Below are 22,168 nucleotides of genomic sequence, written 5' to 3'. Positions count from 1 at the left end.
AAATAATGTGTAGATTATTTTTCCATTAGAATTTAGTGAATTTAAATCATATACAATATTAATTAACTAATTATTGTTATATACACGAGTGTCAAAAAAGCACAGTTATTAGATAAAATACCAGAGGTCGCTTCCAGTAAGGTCACGTTGATCGTTATTTAGTAATATGGTAATAGAGTTTTTTCTACTTTGTATTTCGACTCACGTCATTTCAATATTAGCTGCTACTGGCGTGTCAAGGTTGATTTTTTTTGTCTCTAGGAATTCGGTATTTTGTTTTGTTTAAAAGAAAATATATTTGTTTCAAAGTTTAATTGCTTTTTAATTTACAAAAACAATATATACTATATCTACATGTTGTGTACTACATTTGTACCACCCATCATCATTCTCCTGCCCTTCTCCCAGTCACCTGGGGTCGGCGGAACATGTCTTCTCCTTCCATACTCCTCTATCATATACCATTTCTTCGCTCACTCCCCTCGTACACATATCGTTTTTCACGCAATTTATCCATGTCTTCTTAGGTCTATCTCTTCCTCTATATCCTTCCACTTTCATAGTTAACACTCTCTTACCAACCTCATTTTCATTTCGTCGCATCACATGTCCATACCATCCCAAACGCGCATTTCTCAACTTCTATAACCGGTGCCACTTTCAGATTTCCTCTAAGATATTCATTCCGTATTCTATCCATTCTCGTTACTCCGCACATCCATCGCAACATTCGCATCTCTGCTGCATGCAATCGCCTACATTTGTACCTCACAACGGATTAAAAAACCGTAATTGAAAATACAAGTTCTATTCTCAAAAAGAGAAATAGCAAACTTTCAAAATATTTCAAATATTAATTTCAGACCCAAACTTCTCTGTGCTAGCTTTGCATACAAACAAACATTCAAGTTATAGTTTCCGACGACGTCTGGTGTAGCGAAGCTTCCGGAATCCGGAACGGATATCACAAACTGGGCCAACAAGACTGCCATTCAACAGACAATTCTGCCTTTCAAACGAGTAGAATTAAAGGTTTCTTTTTAACTATTTTCATTCATAAATTGACATTAAAATTTCTTTCACTAAGATGAAAAAGTGATAACGGTTTCTATCTAATCCAAAATCGAAGTTCTCGACAAAACTACAACAAGATATACCAGTATAATTAAACAGCAATTTTGGCGCGAAATACCCATTTATAATATGTATTTTTATTCCGTTGAACCAGCCTACCTGGTGATAAGAGGTTGTAAGAGAGAGACAACGTAATTGTCGTCACACTCACTTGGGACGTGAAGTGCAACTCTTAATTATCTAACACTACGGTTGTCACACCCTTCATATCGGAACGCATGACTGCTTCGCTAAAAAAACAGGCAGGGTGCTGGTACCCATGGCCCTGCGAACAGTAATTACAGAAACCAAGACCATCAAAGATGACGAATCCAACTTTGTCAGAGAGAGCTGAAGAAACGCTACTATAAAAACTTAAATGCAGCTTTAACCTATACCCCATACGTAAAATGCGATATCTCCCTTATCGTAGAAATAAATGTTGTAAAAATTTCCTGTACTTTACGCCCTCATGATATACGCAGAAAATAATCCGTCTTATTATGAAAATCATAACTGTTCGCTATGTTATTAATTCCTTTCTGAAAGCTCTTGTTTCTCTGGTATATAAATCTCTCTATTGTTTCGCAAGGTTAATGTGAAGAGCACTCTCATTTAATGAAATTAGTGATCCATAGACTCACAACATTAATGAAGAGTTTTGTATTGTTTAGTAGACTAGATATTTTACTTTTTTACTTTATTTATAATATGATACGTTTTTTTTCTAATTATAATATACATTTGTATTGATAGTCTTGCCTATTTCTGTCACGAAGTAATGATAAGTGCGAATTTGAAGGTTGTAGGTAAGAATACCGATATTCCAATGCAAGCTATATATTAATATTCTAGGTAACTTAAGAACATCTTTACTGATAATAATCAAATCCGGTTCGCTTTGCTGACCGATCTTTGATCGTCACTGTTATGTAACCTGAGGTGATCCTGTAAGTTTTCACAGAATCACCCGCTAGGCCAATCTAAAGATTTACTGAAAAAGACCCACCGAAATCGGTCCAGCCGGTACACACACGCAGCGATTTTTACATCCATCCGTACTTTTTTACTTTATATATATATATATTATTAATTATAGAAATGTGTTGACATGATTTTTTTAAAGCGATAGTATTAGGTCCGGAGAGTGACATAGAATCCCTTTTATCCCGAAAAAACGAAACATTCCCACGGGAAAACTTTACCGACACTTTCCCTTAGTCACGCGGGCGAAGCTGCGGTTATCAGCTAATATAATATAAATATGAAAGTTTGTATATTGGATAGCTATTACTCAATCACGCCCAAATGGTTCAACGGATTTAGAAGGAATTTCTTCACACAAAGGCAGTTTATAACCTGGACACTTTATCATAGTAAATGACATGACCCGGACAAAGGCGGATATATTTGCTACAGTAAAATACGACATTGTGTTTGCTGATTTGAGACCTTCGGTACTAACGGATCTACAAATCGACTGGTAGTCAGGCGTATGATCCAAAACGTAACACAAGTAGATCTTGTTCTTTTTGTGCAGATGATGAGTATTTTAGCTAACCTTTGTTTCATGACCGGTTATATGGAAGGAAAATATTATGATTGTGTCAAATCTTGTTCTGTACCGGACCGACTATTTCGCCAAAAGCAACCGTCCGAACTACGCGTTCACAAATAGACCGATCCGGCAAAAAAGGACGGAGGCGTCGACATGTCGGTTTTCCGGCAGCATGGATATCCCGATCCACTATAGGTGGTTTTAAGTACATCAAGCACCGGTCACCGTACTCGTCGAACCCGTCGCTTGCGACGAAGGGTTCGACGAGTAAATGAACCCTCAGACACAGTCCACTGAGCGTCTCGCCGGATCTTCTCAGCCGGTCGCGTTTCCAACCGAGTAGTAGATTCCGTGAGGCACTGCTCTTGCTTGCAGGTTAGAACCTGTGTACGTTGCTAACACTAGCCCTACACCCTAGTCCCGTGAGCTCACCTACACGTTCGGTGAATCTAATATGACTCCTCGAGGTCACTAGAATAGGTATGAAAATAAAAACGGATATTTTGACGGAGCTGTTGTAAAATCTACTCTTAAAATAGATATTTTTGAGAGGACATTTTATCACTTTATCCATGACAATGAAACGATCGAGTTCGTTTTTTGCCGGATCCAGTGAAACGTAAAATTCATCAGCACACACATTCAGTCACAAGCAGTGGAAACGAACTCTAAGACTGTTATCTTAATGTAACGAATCATGTGTATTGTATTGTGTAGTGAACAATTTGGCTTCTTTGCAAATAAGGGTTTTGTCGAATTTACAAATTCAATTACATATTTTATCATAAATAGAAAAGGATTTCTTCAGTAGTTTTAAGGAGACTATTTTGTATTATTACAATACAAATTATTCTTCACTAATTTGAATTTTCACACAAATCACCTATCACAATTATGTTCGTAATCTTCTCTCAATCCAATTACGTCCTTTTCTCAAACACTTTTTAGTATTAATTAGTATCGTATTAAACGCTATAGAAGCCTTTTTAAACTTAATAGCAGATCTCAATTTTTGTATAAAATCATTTTCTAGTCAAAACCTAAAATTCGTTTAATTCCAAACCTAGAAGCGACTGCGGCTTGTCCACGGTTATATTCGTCCCGATGACATCAGCGCGGTGTGGGTGACGGACCTTGAGTCTCGATTGAAAGATTGCATTTGTTTAGTAATATTACGATTCTTGTTTTCACTATATCCCATCTTAGGGCAGACCCATGATAGTTTGTCTGACTACCGGGATATCGGATGTGATCAATCAAGCTTCCCCATTCTCCACCTATCTTGAGTAGGTACCAATGGTAGTGGTAATAAGGACGGATAGGCCGACCTCACGAGTCACGACCCAATCTATGTGAATGCCGCTTACATTGAAATTTACAAAGTCTCAACTAATTTGATCCAACTTGCTGTACGTTCTATAACCAGGACGGATGATTTTGAAGTGGTAGCAGTGGCTAGAGAAGGTCGTGATTGTGTACCCGTAGCTTGATGATTGATCGTAAGATGGGCTCATCACTTATCCTTGACCTCATTTGACTCCAAAAGCTGTTTCAAAACTAGAAGTGTATTTGAAGAAATAAATTGACAACATAGTTGTGATCCGTGGAATGAAAACTAACAGGAATGCAAAATTCGATTATGCTTAATGAAATAAAGAGAAGTGTAAGATAAAAGAGTGTTGTGATCCCAAAGCAACAAGCAGGGAAAAGCAGTGAAAGGGAAAGGAAAGGGGAAGGGAAAGTTGTGATCCCAAAGCAGGGATAGCAGTTATTATTCATTAAATGAGACTTCAACCAATGTATTTCTCTAGGAGAGTGGGGGGATACACGTTGTTATGTCTACAATAACAAATGTATAAACGAATGGTTACAGGACGTGTTATTCATAATGTCTCATAAATAGCGGAAACTAGTAAAAAATAAAGTGGAATTATAATTTATTTAATTTTTGTTGCTAGAATGCGTGGATGAGCCCACCCGGTGTTAAGTGACCACCGAACCCATACATACACCTCAAGACATGAAAAGTCAGTTTTCAGTATAACGGATCGTGCACACTTCAAACCGAAACGCATTACTGCTTCACCTATAATATAATACGCCCTACCACCTATTTATTCCTTAACAGTGGAAGTCAATCTTGAACACTTATTAGGTACGTACTTCATCAGAAAAATTGATACCTGCTAACGAGATTCGAATACCGGCACCGTCGTATCGAATACACCGGGCGTCTTATCCCGCAGGCCATGGCGACTTAAAGTGTACCTAAAATAATATTATGCACCTCGCCCTGTTTTGAACTTCACTAAAATTATGCAGTTTAATTAACGATTTCCGTCGAACTTTCGTTGTGTCAACAGGTTTAAATTTTCTATTTCCAATATACAGATGTGGTTACATAATCGAAACATTTACATTTTATTAGAGCCGTAAAAAACTGAAAGTTTTATTTCTTAAATAGGTGTACTTGCGGGTGTTTTTAACGTCTCATAGACCTTACAACGTGTCCCGCCTTGAGACACGAGTACGAACCACCACCAGTTGGTAGTGCCTGGCCCTACCTACCACAAGTAAGAGCGTCTGGTACCACGGCACGACGTAGCCTGAAAAGGTTACTTAATGATGTGGCATGAGCATCTGCCAGCGTAGCTAATGAATATATACCCTCTAACAAAACTAATAATAAACATAGAGCCTCTAATAAAACTAAGCATCAATGATAATATAATATACCTTGTAATTCCAGAGAATGTAATTTAAGAGAGTGAGACAAAGTTTTTTAACATTCGGATTACGATCTCTGAAGTTCGTCGTCACATCGTAAACAGGACATTGACTTCAATCGTATTTCTAGTCCCTCCCGAAATAAAATTATCTAGATGTTTTTGTTACGTAGTATGTTTTTCGAATCAGGGAGCATATTGCCGGCAGCAACGACGAGTATAACTGTTAAATTCCTCTATACAGACTTTCTGGAAAATTCCAGAAAATGTCATTTTGTTCCGAAAATCCAATACATTTTTAAAACATACTTCATGGGTAAAACAAAGAAAACATAAGCACATATAAAAACTTGTGTACATAAAATATAAGCATAAATCAATTCATTTAGTGTATTATGAAAAAAAAATGATCAAATTTTATTCTAAAGGGACTGTATCTCTCAACAGTGATATGTAATTAGCCCAAATGAAACAATACTGTTTGTTTGCCTGTTTCTGCGGTAAAACAATCAGTGAGTCGGATAATAGTCTAAGACAGTCGTTTTCCAACGAATCCAACTACATATATATATAAGATAACGGACACCTGTAATCAAACCTGTGAGTTGGGTGGCCTTGTATGCCCACTATTAAATTGAAGTTGCTTATAAATTAGACTGAAGCGTTTTGTTTTTATTTTAATAACAGATTATTTCATGGAACATCAAGTTGATTAATGAAGCCCATCGTCATCACAACATTTAACACCACTGCCCACCCACAAATAAGAGTTAGTTGCAATGGTACAGGTAACAGCTCTCAACACATCTGTTCATAGTCTAGCTGACTGATTGCAGAAAAAAAAAGTTGCAATGGTACTGACAATTCCTGTGCTGCCGCCTAACCAGGGGGGCGTGATCGCAGCAGTACCAGGCCAACGTATTTTGGCGAGAGCAAAAGTAAGCTTGTAACACGTCGGGAATTAGCTCGATCTATCGCGCATGCTCTATACCGTCGCCCGCATAACAATACACGATGTTCAACTCTGTTATACTGAAATGATTAAATTTTTTACACCACCATTTTCCGTATATTGCGAAAATCTACGTGCTAATAATTAAAAAAAAAAAAAAAAAAATTATAAGAGCTATGAGGCTCTATTTTATTAGCAGAAGAGAGGGTTTTCATGTCATATAATGAAACTCTTCATGTTACGTGCATATAACAACAGAAATTGAAAAATAAATCGCAGCGTATCTTTTTTCGATTCTTCCACCTTCCAAACGAGGTGTGTTTGATATCGTTCCGATAAAAACACATTTTTGTTGTAGTCTTGTATAAAACAGAGCTCCTCCGATTCGAACACACTCTCAGACACAGCCCACTGAGTTTCTCGCCGGATCTTCTCAGTGGGTCGCGTTTCCGATCCGGTGGTAGATTCTGCGAAGCACGGCTCTTGCTAGGGTTCGTGTTAGCATCGTCGTCAGGTTTGAGCCCCGTGAGCTCACCTACTAGCCACGGTTATGCTGGAATAGCCGCTCCAGGCTACCAGCTTAGGTAGGAAAAAAAAAAAAATCGAACACAGTTCCCAATACTTGCTTTATCATAGTAAATGCTAAGTCACCAACGATAAAAAAAAAGTTAACTATCCATTTACCCGCCCTCGTTCGTTTATCGCAGAGTACCCGCAAGTAATGCTGGAATTTGCCGCAATGCAGAAAACCTCGTAACGTTATCGCGCCAACGGGAACTGCCGCAATAAGATCAATTTCGCATCATTTTCAAACTACGCTTTTTTCCTACGTATGCTAGTAATCTCGAGAGGCTATACCAGCTGCACAAAACGTGTAGGCGAGCTCACGGGGCTCAGTCTGGAGAATTTGAAAACACTAGTCCGTGCAGCAAGGGGAGCGCTTCGCAGGATCTACCACTGGATCGGAATCGCGACCCACTGAGAAGATCGAGAAAGAAGGCAAGAAACTCAGTGGGCTCCAAAATACGCTGATTCGATTAAGGCAGCCTGTCTATAAACAAAACTTAACAAGAGTATTTCAGGTTCTTTCCACGACCTCGACGGGCGTACAAAAAGTGTGTGAATGTTTCTCTACAGTTGATGATATGACAATCGCCGGAGATGGTACATTCTAAGTCCTTTTTCCATGGAACCACCCGTCATCGAAACAGAATTCACCAGTTTTATTCACGACGTCTGGAATAAGCTCCCCCTACCGTATTTTCGGAGCGCTACAACATATTTTACTTTATTTTTTTATTGCTTAGATGGGTGGACGAGCTCACAGCCCACCTCGTGTTAAGTGGTTACTGGAGCCCATAGACATCTACAACGTAGACGCGCCACCCACCTTGAGATACAAGTTCTAAAGTTTCAGTATAGTTACAACGGCTGCCCCACCCTTCAAACCTTCCTTCAAAAGAGGCTTAAGAAGAGTATTTTATGATGCAGCGGTATCGCGGTGCCCCATTACCAGTCGATCGTACCAGCGATGGGCGGCAGTGCCCACTTTAAATCAAGCAATGCACGCCTCCTAACTAACGTAATAGAAAAAGTATGCGTTTATCTAGTGACAAAGGTTAAGTGTCGTTCCGTACGTTGTAATGTAAATATAACCATTTGAGGTTAACCTCACGTTGGATATATGTACCATAAATATGAATTTTGAGAAAAACATTAACGTACGTCTGTAACTTCTAAGGTGCAGCGAATATGTTATATAACTGCCAACACGTGAGTAGAATTCAAATGAAGATGCCATTTCTTATTTAAAGTCTTAAAAGCAAAATTGTATAATTTTCGAATCATAACGTATCTAGAGCTATGATAACTTGTTTGGCAAAAGAAAAAAAAGTACTTTTCAAGGTTGTTAAATTATACATAATAAGCATACATATAAAACCGGACAATTTTAAACACACCTATCCTTTCTCATATTATCTGTTTCGTGTGCAAAATTACATCGGCATTTTTATTATTGAATTTTGATTAGATTTTACTACATTAAAATCGAAATGATAAATAGCAGTAGTCTTTTTAATCTTTTATCATACGTGTGCATGGTAATGTAATTCTCAAATTCTGGTTACTTCAAATTTCCGAAAATTATTTAGGTCGCGCGCGTGCACATTTTGCCATTATACGGTGGACAATGTTATATAAAACATAGTTCTGTCCTCGTCTTAGTTTCAATTAAATTGATCCTGATCTCGAGAACTTATATCTATTTATATCCTTAAATAATATTTCTTTCAAACTAGGTTTGAAGAGTCTAGGTAGTCGCTTCGCTATGACATTGCTGATGTCCTTGAGCTACAACGACTATTCACCATCAGGTGGGCCTTACACTAATATAATGCTCGTAGGTAACTAACGAACTGCGGTAGGCAGCGGCTTGGCTCTACCCCTGGCATTGCTGAAGTCCATGGGCGACGGTAACCACTCACCATCAGGTGGGTCGTGTGCTCGTCTGCCTACAAGGGCAATAAAAGAATTAAAAAAAAGAACTATATTGACAGAACACCTAACGTTAAGCAGTCAACGACGCGAACAAGCACGTGAATGCCGCTAACCTTGAGACGTAACATTGAAGTCTCAAATGCATTAGCACTTAAAACGCAAATCACTGTCTTTCAAATCAGAATACGCGTGATTTTATGGCAGAAATAACCAGTGGGATGTAACCCAGGGCCCTGGAACTGCGATACTTTAAGACAAAAAAGAATTGTATGGAAACTAGCGACATCTTGTAGCGGATGCCCCTAAACTTATATACTGTTATAAGGCAATTCATTATTGTTTAACTAAACACAGAAAGTATGAAATTAATAAACCATACAAGTCTTTATTTTTTATAGAGAAATTGATTACATTTTATCAATTTGTGGTTTCTGAAATATTTACAAAATTCTTCATTAAAAATAAAATATAGGATAGGTAATATGTTACTGCCATCTACAGGAGCAATGAGAAACTAATCGCAGCGAAGCCATCCAGTGGCCGATGCCCGTAAACATTTTTGTTGAGTGCTTGAGTTGCTAATCTATAACTAATTTATATATGTATTATCTATGGTTGCACCTATCCAATATTAAGATACGGAATTGGGTAATAAGGGAAATCGGTAAAAATACAGCTACTACTATGGACTGATCAAGTGAAAATTCTTACCAAAACCCCACTTAAGGAGAGCTTGCGCCAAGCCTCAGTTCGCGAACTATGGAGGACAGCTGCCAAGGCTTTCATAAAACAAGGATCCCACATGACTACGCCTGCTCTGTCAAGAGTAACCGACCATGATGATGATAATGCAGGAAAACAGTGGTAAGTGCTCGAGGAGCCTAGGAGCTTATGGCCGTATTTTCTGGTTAATAGTCGAAAGGACTATTCATTTACGTATCGTAAAGATAATGTGACTATTATTAGATATAAGTGAGCAGGGCCACACGCTTCGACCGCATAACTAACACATTTCTACCTTTTCTAGACATCCGACACTAACCATCCACCGCGATAGGCGTTAAACTAATGTTTACATCACACGATAATGATGTATTAACCGGATCTGTTCAGCACGCGTCAAGGCCATATTAATTTCGTGTTTTTTTTCTTCTATACCGCTATATTATGACTTCAAGAAAAAAACACTTTTGCTTTTCGTGTCAAGGTTGATTTTTGAATGTGAGATCAATAAAAACCTTAGTTTTTTGTGTTAACATGTCCCGGTCAATAATATGGTTATCGTAATTCATTCTTATCGAGTAACTAACAATATTTTTAGGAGACATGGGATTTGAATTTTTTTTGGTATATTTTAATAAATTATTTTTATTTTTCAAGCTATCTCCTATCACATGTCTAGCTCCTGGACTCTAAAGTGTATTTGTTTTGTTTCTATATCACCAAATATCTTTCCTATTACAAATATTTAGGTATGTTAACTAAACAAGAAATCACACTTGGTACTAAATAAGTATCAGTATGCAATATAGATGAGGAGAGTCCGAAGACTATATAGTAAATTGGGAGAGGTATATATACAGTGGAGAATAAAGATGATAATTGAGATTTCGTCCCGATATGACAGCATGGTGGCATTCCTGTTGTAATTTCCCTGAACACTGGTAAACACTTAAAACCGGGTAGGTTGTGACCTCAGCTCTACATATAGGAGCGCCGAGCACAAATAGAACTTAAAAGCATAACGACAAGACTCAAGTTCCCGTTTATCGCTAACCGAATTCCTACCCACAAAACGTCTATTTAAAATCCACAATAGCATTCGACGTTTTATTGTAAACAATTAACAAGTTATTAAACAACAGCATACGTCGATAACAACCGTTGCGAATCGATAATCAGCAGACGTCCCAATATTGAAATGTCATAACTAATTACTGTAGGTAAGTACTTAATGTATTTTTTTAATGCAGCAAAACACTTGTATATTATTTATTTTTATTTACACATATGTACACATTGAGGCACGTTAAAATACAGAACAGGTATTATACGGTGGTTGTTGTGCCATCGAAACAGGTTAGCAGATATAATGTTAGATAAACTTAGTTATTACAATGAATTAGCTATTCAATTTCGTGTCATCGTACATATTTTACATTGTTGGGTGCGAGCGATGTATTGTTAGCCCCGGGCTCACTGTTACATCCATTACTGACGAGAAGTCATTTATTTGTTTGCATTGCATCCTTTTTAGGGAACTGGTAAACTAACCAACATAATTCTCTACTAGATCAATCGAGGGTAATGCAGAACAAAATAGTGGGTGCAGATGCTAGATATATATTATTACATCACTAATATACACAAAGCACATAAATTACATGAGAATTCATCAATAGAGTCTTGACACTCCTGTCTCAAGATGAACGGAAGCGTTCAAGTTATGTGACTCTGGAATGAACTCTCTCCAAGAACTTATGTCATGTCCTTCTACAAACGAGGTTTGGGAACAAACTTCAGGGGTAGGCAGCGTGACTAAGAGCAATATTTAACACATTTTAATGATGATCAGATATATGGCCATATGCTTGTATGCTATTTCTTCGGTAGGAAGAAAATAAAGTGGTAAGAATAACTCGAGTTTGCCGGGACCGATCCGATTGATAGCCGCATTATCTACTAAGACCTATAGCGGTGAAGTACATTGTCCGATTTTCCTACAAAATTTATAATACGTACAATCAAAACAACGATTTAAAACCATAGCCGTCTCTCCCTCATATTATATCGATTCGCGCTCGCTTTCAATTCGTCCACTTCTAACGTTATAAAATCGATAAACATTCCACTTCTCATTTCGTTAGCACTTTCCATTTCAGGTGCGGCCTCAATGTGCACAGCCTGAAAGAACAGACACGCGGTCGACTGTTTGCGAACACTTCATATTTTAGGACGGGCCGTGCCTAGAAGCGCAAGTTCTAATAATGTGAAGTTTGTTTTTTTCGAATTCGCTGTAAAAATATTATTTTTTTTTTTTAATAAATGAATATTTCACGACATTCGTAAAATTCGTGGCATGTATTTCCTTCAAGCACTTGTTGTTTGAAGACTGAGTCACGATTACTTTTTAATTCCTTTTGCGGTAACACTATATTAAGTAGGTAAGTGTGTTTGACGACGTGTAGATAAGCATATTATTGTATCCAATATTACTAAAAAGATAAAACGTTTTTGAAAAAGCGATATTGAAATTAGCTGTAAAATACGTTGCAATTGATAATTTAAAGACGGACGCGGAAAAGTGTGCGTAGAGGGAAAATTTCGCTGTTTTTCTCATACTTCAGTTGCATTATGTGCACTATCCATATTTCAAAATAGGAGAGCCAAAACTGGAGAGCTTTTATTTTTTTAATTTTCTTGCAAAATTTCAAAATTCTACTAAACACTACTCTGCATTACGTGTGACGTCATTTGGGGCCAATTAAGAGCTACCCGTTACACACTAATACACACTAGTACACAACACGTAGTCATATATAAAATGGTGCATTGTGATTGCTGTTTTAATAATTATGATGTAATTATATAATTAATGATTTTAAATATAATTCGCTTATATATCACAAAAAAAGCGATCGAACAATCTCTTTTAAATTAAGATTTGATATTGCAAAATAGTTAAAATCGTTTTTGATAGACGTTATTTAACTATATTTCCTATTACCCCCAAGACCGATCTAAAAGGTTTGTAACTTAACGATTCTGAAGTGATTTATAAAGTTATTGTTCCCTGTAAGTCTCTTCTCAAAGCAACAGTTTGTTCTATTCTCAATCATTATTTTACTAGAGGAATCCATTTTAATTAATTAATAAACCTCCTTTTGTGTTACCTATTGTCATTCAAGCCCACATTCTTTATATTAATTAAGTCTTGGATTTTCGCTAAAGAAAATTCTTAACTAAATTGTTAAAGCATTTTACGTTAAAGTACTTCAATTATACGAAAAAAAATCTCTTTCACAACGGAGAATGACACAAAGTGGAAAAAAAAACTCCAAGCGCAAAGAATAATGAAGACCTTAATAGACGAAACAGAGCATTAAATATAAATCGGAAAGTACAAAGTATTCCTGTTTATTTCCCCTCAGATTCTGAACTAGGCTACGCGGCCGCCGCAATTAGGGCAGGAAGCCCGCGGAATGACGTATCTGTCATCCGTGCTCTGTGGTCTAATGAACATCACTAATTACAGACTGCGCTATTTATAGGGTTAAATTTTCGCAACGAAAAAACTCAATTTGGTGGAAATTCATTGAATAAATTAATTCGGCTTTCAGCGCGAATTTAAATTTTGCAGACGCAATTTTGCTACTCTCCCATCCGTTAGGTTCCATCAGCGGTATGTCATGTATGTCAGGTGGTTGAGAAACAGTACATTACAATGGAATGCCACTAACTACGAGATGTAACTCAATAGCGTTCAAACCGACCATATAACGGCATTCCAGTAAGATGGAATGGCAATTTGGTAGTATCTTTACTTGTACGGGCCCAGAATATGTTTCTTTAACCCATTTACAGCAATGAAAAAGAAGGCCGTCTTCCTTGCCCTGCTTTTAAGCCAAAAACAGGATTTCTCAGATTTAATAGGCAGGACGCGCTTGGCACTACTAAGCCGAGAACATTTAATAAAGGTCGTGTTTTCAATGGCTTCACGAATAGATTTAGGTAATGGTGGAGTTAGCGTAAAGCTGTCAGGTTGAACAAGATTAATCGCTTTTTGACTGAAAAGGTCACACTCGCTTTAGGGACCGAACTAGGATAAATCGAAAATAAAGGAATTTCAAAATTTCATCGTATATTTTCGTTTTTGTCGACGACCAAACTAAATCACATTAATCCATAAGCATAAGGAATTACCAAATCCTACAAGACATTGCAACGGGAATGGTGCTGACCATAATGTGAAGTTGAAGCCTATAAGCCTAGAACATACTAAACAAAAAAGTTGTTCTACAGAAACGAGTGAATAGTGAGGGTACTTGACCAGTTGCAAGAGGCCAGAATCCCACGTGTTTCGCTGAAAGTAATAGAACGAAATGCTCACGGTTCATTACATTTTTTTACCATATTCGGGTCACGTTTCAACAATGATTGGTGAAGTAGTAATGAAACTGTTAATTGCTTCGGAACGTATTGTGTATCAAGGCTGTATAATCAACGAGGGTCGAAAATGTAGATTCGCTGTAATATATCTATATTGATAAATGCTGTTGGACACGGAATGTACGTATATAAGAGTATGGTACATGTAAGTGACATGAGTGCTTTACTTCCATTAGCTGGGCCTGCATGATCCAATCCTCAACCCCGAAAAATATATTTGCCAATACTTACAATGGGGAGGGGGCGTGACATGGGACTTGATCGAAGATGGTAAAGACCCACCCAGTTAAGCGACCCCCCTGCACTCTCGCCCGACGCCTGATTCAGACAGAACCCGAACAAGGTAAAGAAGTTTCCGCGGACAATACTATAACCGGATGCGCAGCTCTACTCAAAGACCATCCGGCTGACGGAGTTGCCTTTGTTCCTGGTATGCTGATGTCTATACCCCTTGCGTTGAAGCCATAATTAGCAAAGAGCATTGGTACACCTCAATGCAAACTGAGATCTTTGTTTTTGTATACGTTACTTGAGCACATTAGGGTATAACTTTATAGAAATACTTGCCTAATTCAGAAGCACCTCACACAAGGCAGTCGAAATTTACATTTAATAAACCTATGTTTGTACAGTTTCAACGCAACGCATGTTTACAGTGGCTCGTTACAATCTATACAAAACAGTTGTGCAAATCGAAGACCCCAGCTTCGGGGGACCTTGACACGCCTCGCCTGGACTGCCGCAGAACTGTGCGAAACAGTGACGTAAGCAATAGACTCTTATGCTAAATGGGTAGGAGCGCCCAGGTTTGAATGTTAGGTTTTAGTCTAGCCAAAATATTGATCGTAAAATCAATTTCCGAATGGCGAGCAGGTTAATCATCATTATAAACATCCGCCCATGCCGTCAGAAATGCTAACAAATTGACAACAGCTATGAGTTCTCGTGAACGCAATTCAAGATTTCTCTACCTTTGATACATGTTATGTATGGATATATTTAGATGCTCCTTATCTAAATCAACCAGGATCCCTATATGTGCATCATCATTGCAACCACAACCACTAACAGAACTTAATTAGAAGAAGATATCTAAGAAAATATGTAGAGATTCAAGCTATCTTAATAAACTTCTTTTTTATAGCTTATATAAGACCGTCAACAATTTAATAATTGGGGTATTACATTAATTGTATATTTTACGTACGATTACGTACATATTTAATTTATAATAAGTTTAGCATTAGACAATTTACAGTGCGCTCATAGACATCTGACGTGATTATAAAATAATAATCAAAATCAAGCGGTAAAAGTACCGTAAATCTTATCTGCGACTAACGAATACAATGCAAAATATTAAATGTAAACTTAATAGAACTTCCAATACTCCTAACACTGCTTTTCAAGTATCCTCATCTTTGCTAATGAAAAACTTTCATAAGCGACTCACAAAAGTCAACATCTAATTTTACACAAAATCCAATAAAGAAGCACTAAAAATAAAACATTCAATTATTTTTAACCGAAACACACACACACAATACACTCACACACAGAACGAAAATGAAACAGGGTCTACATCCGCTGCTCTCTACACACAAGATAAGTGCCAAAAACAACAATGCAAATATATTATAACGTTGACCCGTACTCTCGGAATCTGGTTATATGCAAATATTTATACTGAACAGGAAATTAACTTCAGCGGAGAGCTGTCTGTTTAGGGAACTGGTAAAGGGGTTTGAAATTCGGTGATATTTTTGGTGTGAAAGGATTACATTAAATATTAAGTAATCTAATCCAATAAATCATCTTGCCCAAATAAAAATATTAATATCTGCCGTATTTCTCTATTTCCACTAGTCTAACGAACAAAATCAAGATAAGCGGATTAACTTCTCAACACGTAACCCAATTTCCACGTTGAAATAGTACGATCCGTGTCTTGGATCGGACGGAAAGCTCTAAATTTAAGCCTGCTATCAGAAACTGGAACAACGGGTCTTTAAGATAAGGCAAACGACTTTTGAATGCCACCGTCACAAAAGGCATATCCCCTTAATCACCCCTCTGGTACTTTTATTCATTCCAACTTGAATGGAAAGCTAGGTCGCGCTTTGAAATTTTCAATAACCAGTTCTTTTTAGAATTTCATACGTTAAATGGAAAAAACTTTCTTAAGATCATTGGTTCTAAAATGTCCCGTCTGTCCATACAAAATCCTGTAGAATCCGTGCGGGATTGAATTAAGCCCTAACGCCAGCAAATTTATAAATTTTGTTGGTCCGATTTTTGTTTTATCATGTTAATCCTTCATTGTCAAAATTTCTCGTGAACATGAGTTAAATACTACTTCTACTAAGTACTGCTGCTATTTTCTTTTTAAAAAACAGTACCTGTATCACGAATTCGAAAAGTGCCATAACCGCATCGCTCGACACGAGTATATCGGGCGCATCTTATACTTTATAATCACTATTTCTTATTTTCAACAAAACAATCACAAAATAAAATACGAATACTTGTTTTAGTGAACCGAAGAAGGTTGTGGTTAGCAAAATGTAAACAAAATATCAAATCTAGAAATTGTATTAATAATGCAACAAGTTCCAGAACTCCCCGGAGCGATGCTGAACAAAGATTCGTGTACTATAGAATGTTTTTCTTCTTCAGAATTTCAAATGAAAAACAAACAGTAAAAGACGATTGAATGTTTTTTTGAAAAACATTTTCTTCGAGAAACTCAGAGTTTATTAAAGTGGAATGGTTTCAAATATACATACTATGTACATGATGATAAACTTTTAGGAGCACACAACACAGCTATAATGCTAAAAGCATTAATACTAATTTTTTTTTATTGCTCTAGTAGACAGCATACGGGCCACCTGATATTGAGTGGTTGCCGTGGCTCATGGACGTAGCAAACCCAGGAGTAGAGCCAAGCCTACCATGAAAAACTTTAACCAAGCATACCATTATTGGGTCTATATGAAGTTTCCGTTTACTCTAACAAGATGTTAGTAATTTTTTTATTATTTCTATCCAAGAAAATATGCACCCATCGCATGGAAAGATCTCTGCCAGCGCAGTGGTAATTTTTCGATGCCTTTCTTGAAGAAAATACAAGTCGCCACCGCCACAGAGCCTTTCAAAGGATTTTTATACTGCCTCTAAAGTATTGAATCCTGCGTTCGTTTGTACTGTATTACACGTCATTAATGTTGTGAGCTGTTTGTGGGACATTATTACCGGAATGGAACTCGTATTCCATAATTTTTCGTGTCCCTAATGATGAAAATTGATACAAATGTAGCGAAAATCACGAATCAATAGCAATACATAAATTAGTTTCCAAATAGCCAATATTGTAAAACGGTAACTTTATAGGTACTACCCTATTAATAGTTTCGGTGTGAAAGTTGTGTCTCTTATTCGAAGTATCTTGCCATATTCACATTAGACCGGGCACAATACAAAGAACTCCTTGAAAACATTCAAGAAGCCAAAACAATTTAAGATTATAAACTTACCAGGATAGAAGTCGTGCGACTTGGACATCTTGACCCTGGCCCCTGTGTCCTTCTGCAGCTGAGCGATGGTCTCCCCGCCCTTGCCGATGATCGCGCCAGCCACCATCGATGGCACCAGTACCTTGAAGTGGTATGTCGGCTCCACTGCTGTCGACCATAAATTTAAATCAGTACATTGAAAATTTTCCAAAAAACATTACAATCGATCTGGTTGTGAAAAGAGAACTGTATTGTGTATAGTAAATACACTTTTATTGTGAACAATGACTTAGCATCGAGTGGAATGATAGTTTCAGAATAATAAACTGAAAAATAGATTCGTTGTGCTCGATTTTTCTTTTCAGTTAATTTCAATTGGCCTGAAATAAATACTAATCAGATTTTGAGAGTCACGGTGAATTATATGATATGAAAATAATGAACATGTTAATTCAAAAGCGATTTAAATTATATTTCATGATCATTGTGCATAATACGACTCAGTAGCAACGTAATCAACAATTGTGTTTACCGAGTTTTGGTTATGATAAGAACCTTTAAGAATATACATTTGCATCTATAGATTTTAATCATAAGAGGCAAATATATAACTTTTATAAATATGTAAATAATAACTTAGATTTCTCTTCCAATATCTCCATGAACATGATATTTTATTTTAATTAATTAATAAATTTAACGGTCACTCGGAATTATCATGGAATTATCAGAACTCATAATAGCTTGCAGGAAGATTGGCAAATCATTGTTTAACTAGCTGCATTAAAAATTCTGTTTACATCAGAACTCATAATAGCTTGCAGGTTGATTGGCAAATCATTGTTTAACTAACTGCATTAAAAATTCTGCCGGTAAACATGTAGAAATCGTTAATATTTCATTTATGTGAATCGTCGACCAAATAAAATATAAATGAACCACCACAGTAATAATAATAGCAATCAAATCTTTTTCCTGACCCTCGGGAAGACCGTAAACATATTCGATTGGTTAGGAAATATTATATGTTTTCAAAGGGTTTCTTGTTCGCTATCACAAACAAGTTTGCATTTGATTGAATTTATACGTAGAGGTTCAAAAATATCGGCAACATACTCTCTTCTTAACTTCGTCCCTGGAAAATCATGTTCCGGGCTCCGGAGAATTGCGATTTCATTGACAAAAACCCCGATCGTGTGCAAACTACACATATCTCTATATATAAAAATGAATTGCTGTTCGTTAGTCTCGCTAAAACTCGAGAACGGCTGGACCGATTTGGCTAATTTTGGTCTTGAATTATTTGTGGAAGTCCAGAGAAGGTTTAAAAGCTAGATAAATATGAAAATACTCGGAATAAAATAAAAATAACAATTTTGTTTTTCCTGCGATGTGTCCCCCGTCGGACGGATTCCTTTTGTTTGTTTTAAGTTTATTTTATACAAAAGATTAAGTCTTTTATTTATCGATTGAGGCACTACGAAGTCTGCCCGGTCAGCTAGTTTGTAATAAAAACATTAACAACTGTGAACTAACACCGCAATGTGTAGAAACTAGGGCATCCCACACACAATTGTGCCGCAGCATCTCAATGATGCGGGCGTCTCGTTTGACCTCATTCGAGACGGAGCTAAAGAGCGCTGTTCACCTGACGGACTGCCTCCGGTACCAGAGGAACCTGCGCATTGTCAGGGCAGCCCCGCTTTGTTTTGTCATTCAAAATGAAAGGCATCACAATATCAACAACAAAACAAAAAACATTTCATAATGTATTGAATTTTTGATTTATAGAATTAAGCTAACTTACTCAGGGTTTCTCTCGTGTGTCAGGTGGTTAATGGAAACTACATATGGACATCATAACGTGAATGCTAGCGTCTAAGTTGAGACATTAGTTCAAAGTTACAACTGTATTGTGTCATGGTTGCCCCCCACCTTTCGAAACAAAATACATGACTTCTGGAAAAGCAAGATGGGGTTCCGTACCGACTCATGAACGCCTTACAACCATTAGAAGTTACAATTTTACTGCTACAGGCAAGTAGTTTAAAAACTACTCTTATTAAAGAACATTGCTTTCCAAATATTAATTTGAAACATCCCATCACCATTTTAAAGTTTATACATTTTTTTATTGCTTAGAAGGGTGGACGAGCTTACGGCTCACCTGGTGTTAAATGGTAATCGGAGCCCATAGATATCTACAACGTTGATGCCGCCACCTACCTTGAGATATGAGTTCTAAGGTCTCAGTTTTTGCAAGTGGCAGGGTGGTGGTGCCTACTACCTCTGCGGACTCACAAGACGTCCTACCATCAATAATTACGAAAATTATAATGTTGTGGGTTTGTTTTTTACTACACGATGTTATTTTTTCACCATGGACGTCAACCGTGAACATTTGTTAGCTGCGTATTTCATTAGAAAAAATTGGTACCCGCCTGCGGGATTCGAACACCGATACATCGCTTGATGAGACTGAACCGAACGTCTTATCCTTTAAGCCACGACAACTTCAAAATTACAAGTCTTGTATTACATAATCATAATACACGAGATTCACGGTATCGACCGATTTTTATTCCAATATCAAAGATTCGAATTCCAATTCGTTTGAATGTCAAAGAACGCAAATTGAACAATTTCGGATTCGTCAAAGGTCGTTCGACTTATGGCAAAGTATTAAAAATTCTTCTCATTTCACGAGTTAGCCTACACTGTCAGACGAGTAAAAGGATTCAAATTCCACCGATACTCATGCTAGTAACAGAGAATTAAGTAGACTAGTGGTCCCCGCAGTAGTCGAAATTCGACTATAATTAGTTGAAATTATAAGTTTGAACATTCTTATTGGTTCTATTGTCAAAGACAATTTTTATACTTCTATAATCACAGATTTCACTACTACACAAGACTACAATTTAGACAAATATTATTAAAGACAAACAATATTCAATCTATTCTGAATTTGACCACAGACTTTAAAGAACAACAAAAGTTTCACAATTGACAATTCATAAAGAGTATATTTATACGTATGTGTTGTTTCAAATACACGGTATATAGATAATGCGAGGTTGTTAGCAAAATTAAATGGAAACTACTTCGCGGCTATCCCAAACTAGTCGCATCAACAATTCACTAGACTATGTGACGATCGCCGTCGAGATACCGAAAGAAATAGAAGAGATTTTAGATAAAACTGTCAAAATAAACTTAGAGTCCGGTGCACGAAGTTCAGCAATGAAGAATTCTAACAAGATGAAGACATATGAGTAAGACATTTATAAAATTCTGACACCAGTATTAAGTTTCTTTTGGAGACCGGCATTATAACGAAGAACAACAAGCAACTTATTTTTATATTAAAACGTTTCTATCCTCCACGAAAAGAATAATCCTTTTGACAAAGAAAATCATAAGATTGCATTATAACCGCGCGGATAGATCTTTTTGTTCGAGCACAATGAAAGGGAGTTAATCTAGGCCAGAGATCGGGCAGTTGGGCCCACTGAGAAATATTGCGACAAGCCAACAACGGCAGTCCAATTCTGTTAGGAATTTGACATTCAATTTATATACAAACTGTCAAGAAAATACATGGAGAGACGCCAAATAATTTTTAACGAGCATTTTTAAAGTATTGAAAAATCAGTTTTCTATTTGCTAACACGAATATTGATGTACTTTAGAATAAAAATTTCAGGTTGTTAATTAATCACAGCAGCAGATCTATTGTGCGTTTCAGCCCATAGATATGAATATAAATACCGCCACTCAACTTGAAAATTTAAGAACGAAGTCTAAATTAGATTGTGTAGCCAATAAATACAAATGGACACGTTAACTAAATATTTTAATGCTTCGTGACAATAAAAAGATAATATAAAAAATCAATGAACATTAAATTAAATAACACGAAACGAACATAGAGGGCACTATTGTGAGTGACAACATCAAAGATCGAGTACACAGTATTCCTTTAATATGTGCGGAAAAGGGATAGAAAACATTCCATCATCTTTCCACCTTAAAGAGCCATGTAAACATTCATGACAGGTGGAATTACGAATAGAGTGTATTATTGTAATTATGTTCTTCGCTAACTAGATTTATTGATTTTAATAAATACGATAGCCTATCGAGATTTCTACAGTTCTCTTGTACTGGTTTAATTAAACACTAGCAGGTCTGTGAGATTGCCTTTAAACACAATTCAAACAGTCGACAAACGATAGACTGATAATATTACCATCCTACCTTAAAGGCCATATAGGAAACAAAACCAGTTTAAAATCTCATACCATGGTCTCGTTCATACATTATTCACGATATCTCATTATAAACATTATGATATCGAGTCTCTGCAACCTTGCCGAGACACAGCGAGGTAACGACGGCCGGTGCAACAAATCGAATGTTACATTAGAAATATACTTGGCTTGTGACGAGTTCGTGACATTGTTCTGTTACTTGCTTGGCTTCGACACGTGCAGTTTGCGATGATCCGCTTTATAGATAGATCTTTCTATGGGCACCTAGACGTTCAATTTATTTATTCCTACCTAAGCTGATAGCCTTGAGAGGCTATTTCAGGGTAACTTTAACTAGTGAGCTCACGGGGCTCAAACCGGAG

At 36.9% G+C, this 22,168-nt stretch overlaps 1 protein-coding gene across 8 annotated transcripts in view; it reads right to left on the bottom strand.

Moving 5' to 3' along the window:
• Nucleotides 1–22,168, bottom strand: part of pasilla (RNA-binding protein Nova-1-like protein passilla) — a 90,222-nt gene that overhangs the window by 41,103 nt on the left and 26,951 nt on the right. For 5 of the 8 annotated variants that reach the window (XR_016325382.1, XM_028186337.2, XM_028186332.2 and 2 more), the window contains one exon: nucleotides 17,554–17,700. Coding sequence is in view for 7 of the 8 variants with exons in the window: in XM_028186337.2 (XP_028042138.2) it covers nucleotides 17,554–17,700 (147 nt within the window). In the remaining variant the exon portion in view is untranslated. The remainder of the gene's footprint in view (nucleotides 1–17,553; nucleotides 17,701–22,168) is intronic. The other 3 variants (XM_089738413.1, XM_028186336.2, XM_028186333.2) reach the window with 1 other exon arrangement.

The sequence above is a fragment of the Bombyx mandarina genome, chromosome 25 (genome assembly GCF_030267445.1).
Source record: "Bombyx mandarina strain Sakado chromosome 25, ASM3026744v2".
Lineage (NCBI taxonomy): Eukaryota > Metazoa > Arthropoda > Insecta > Lepidoptera > Bombycidae > Bombyx > Bombyx mandarina.
This window is presented reverse-complemented; position numbering and strand designations above follow the sequence as displayed.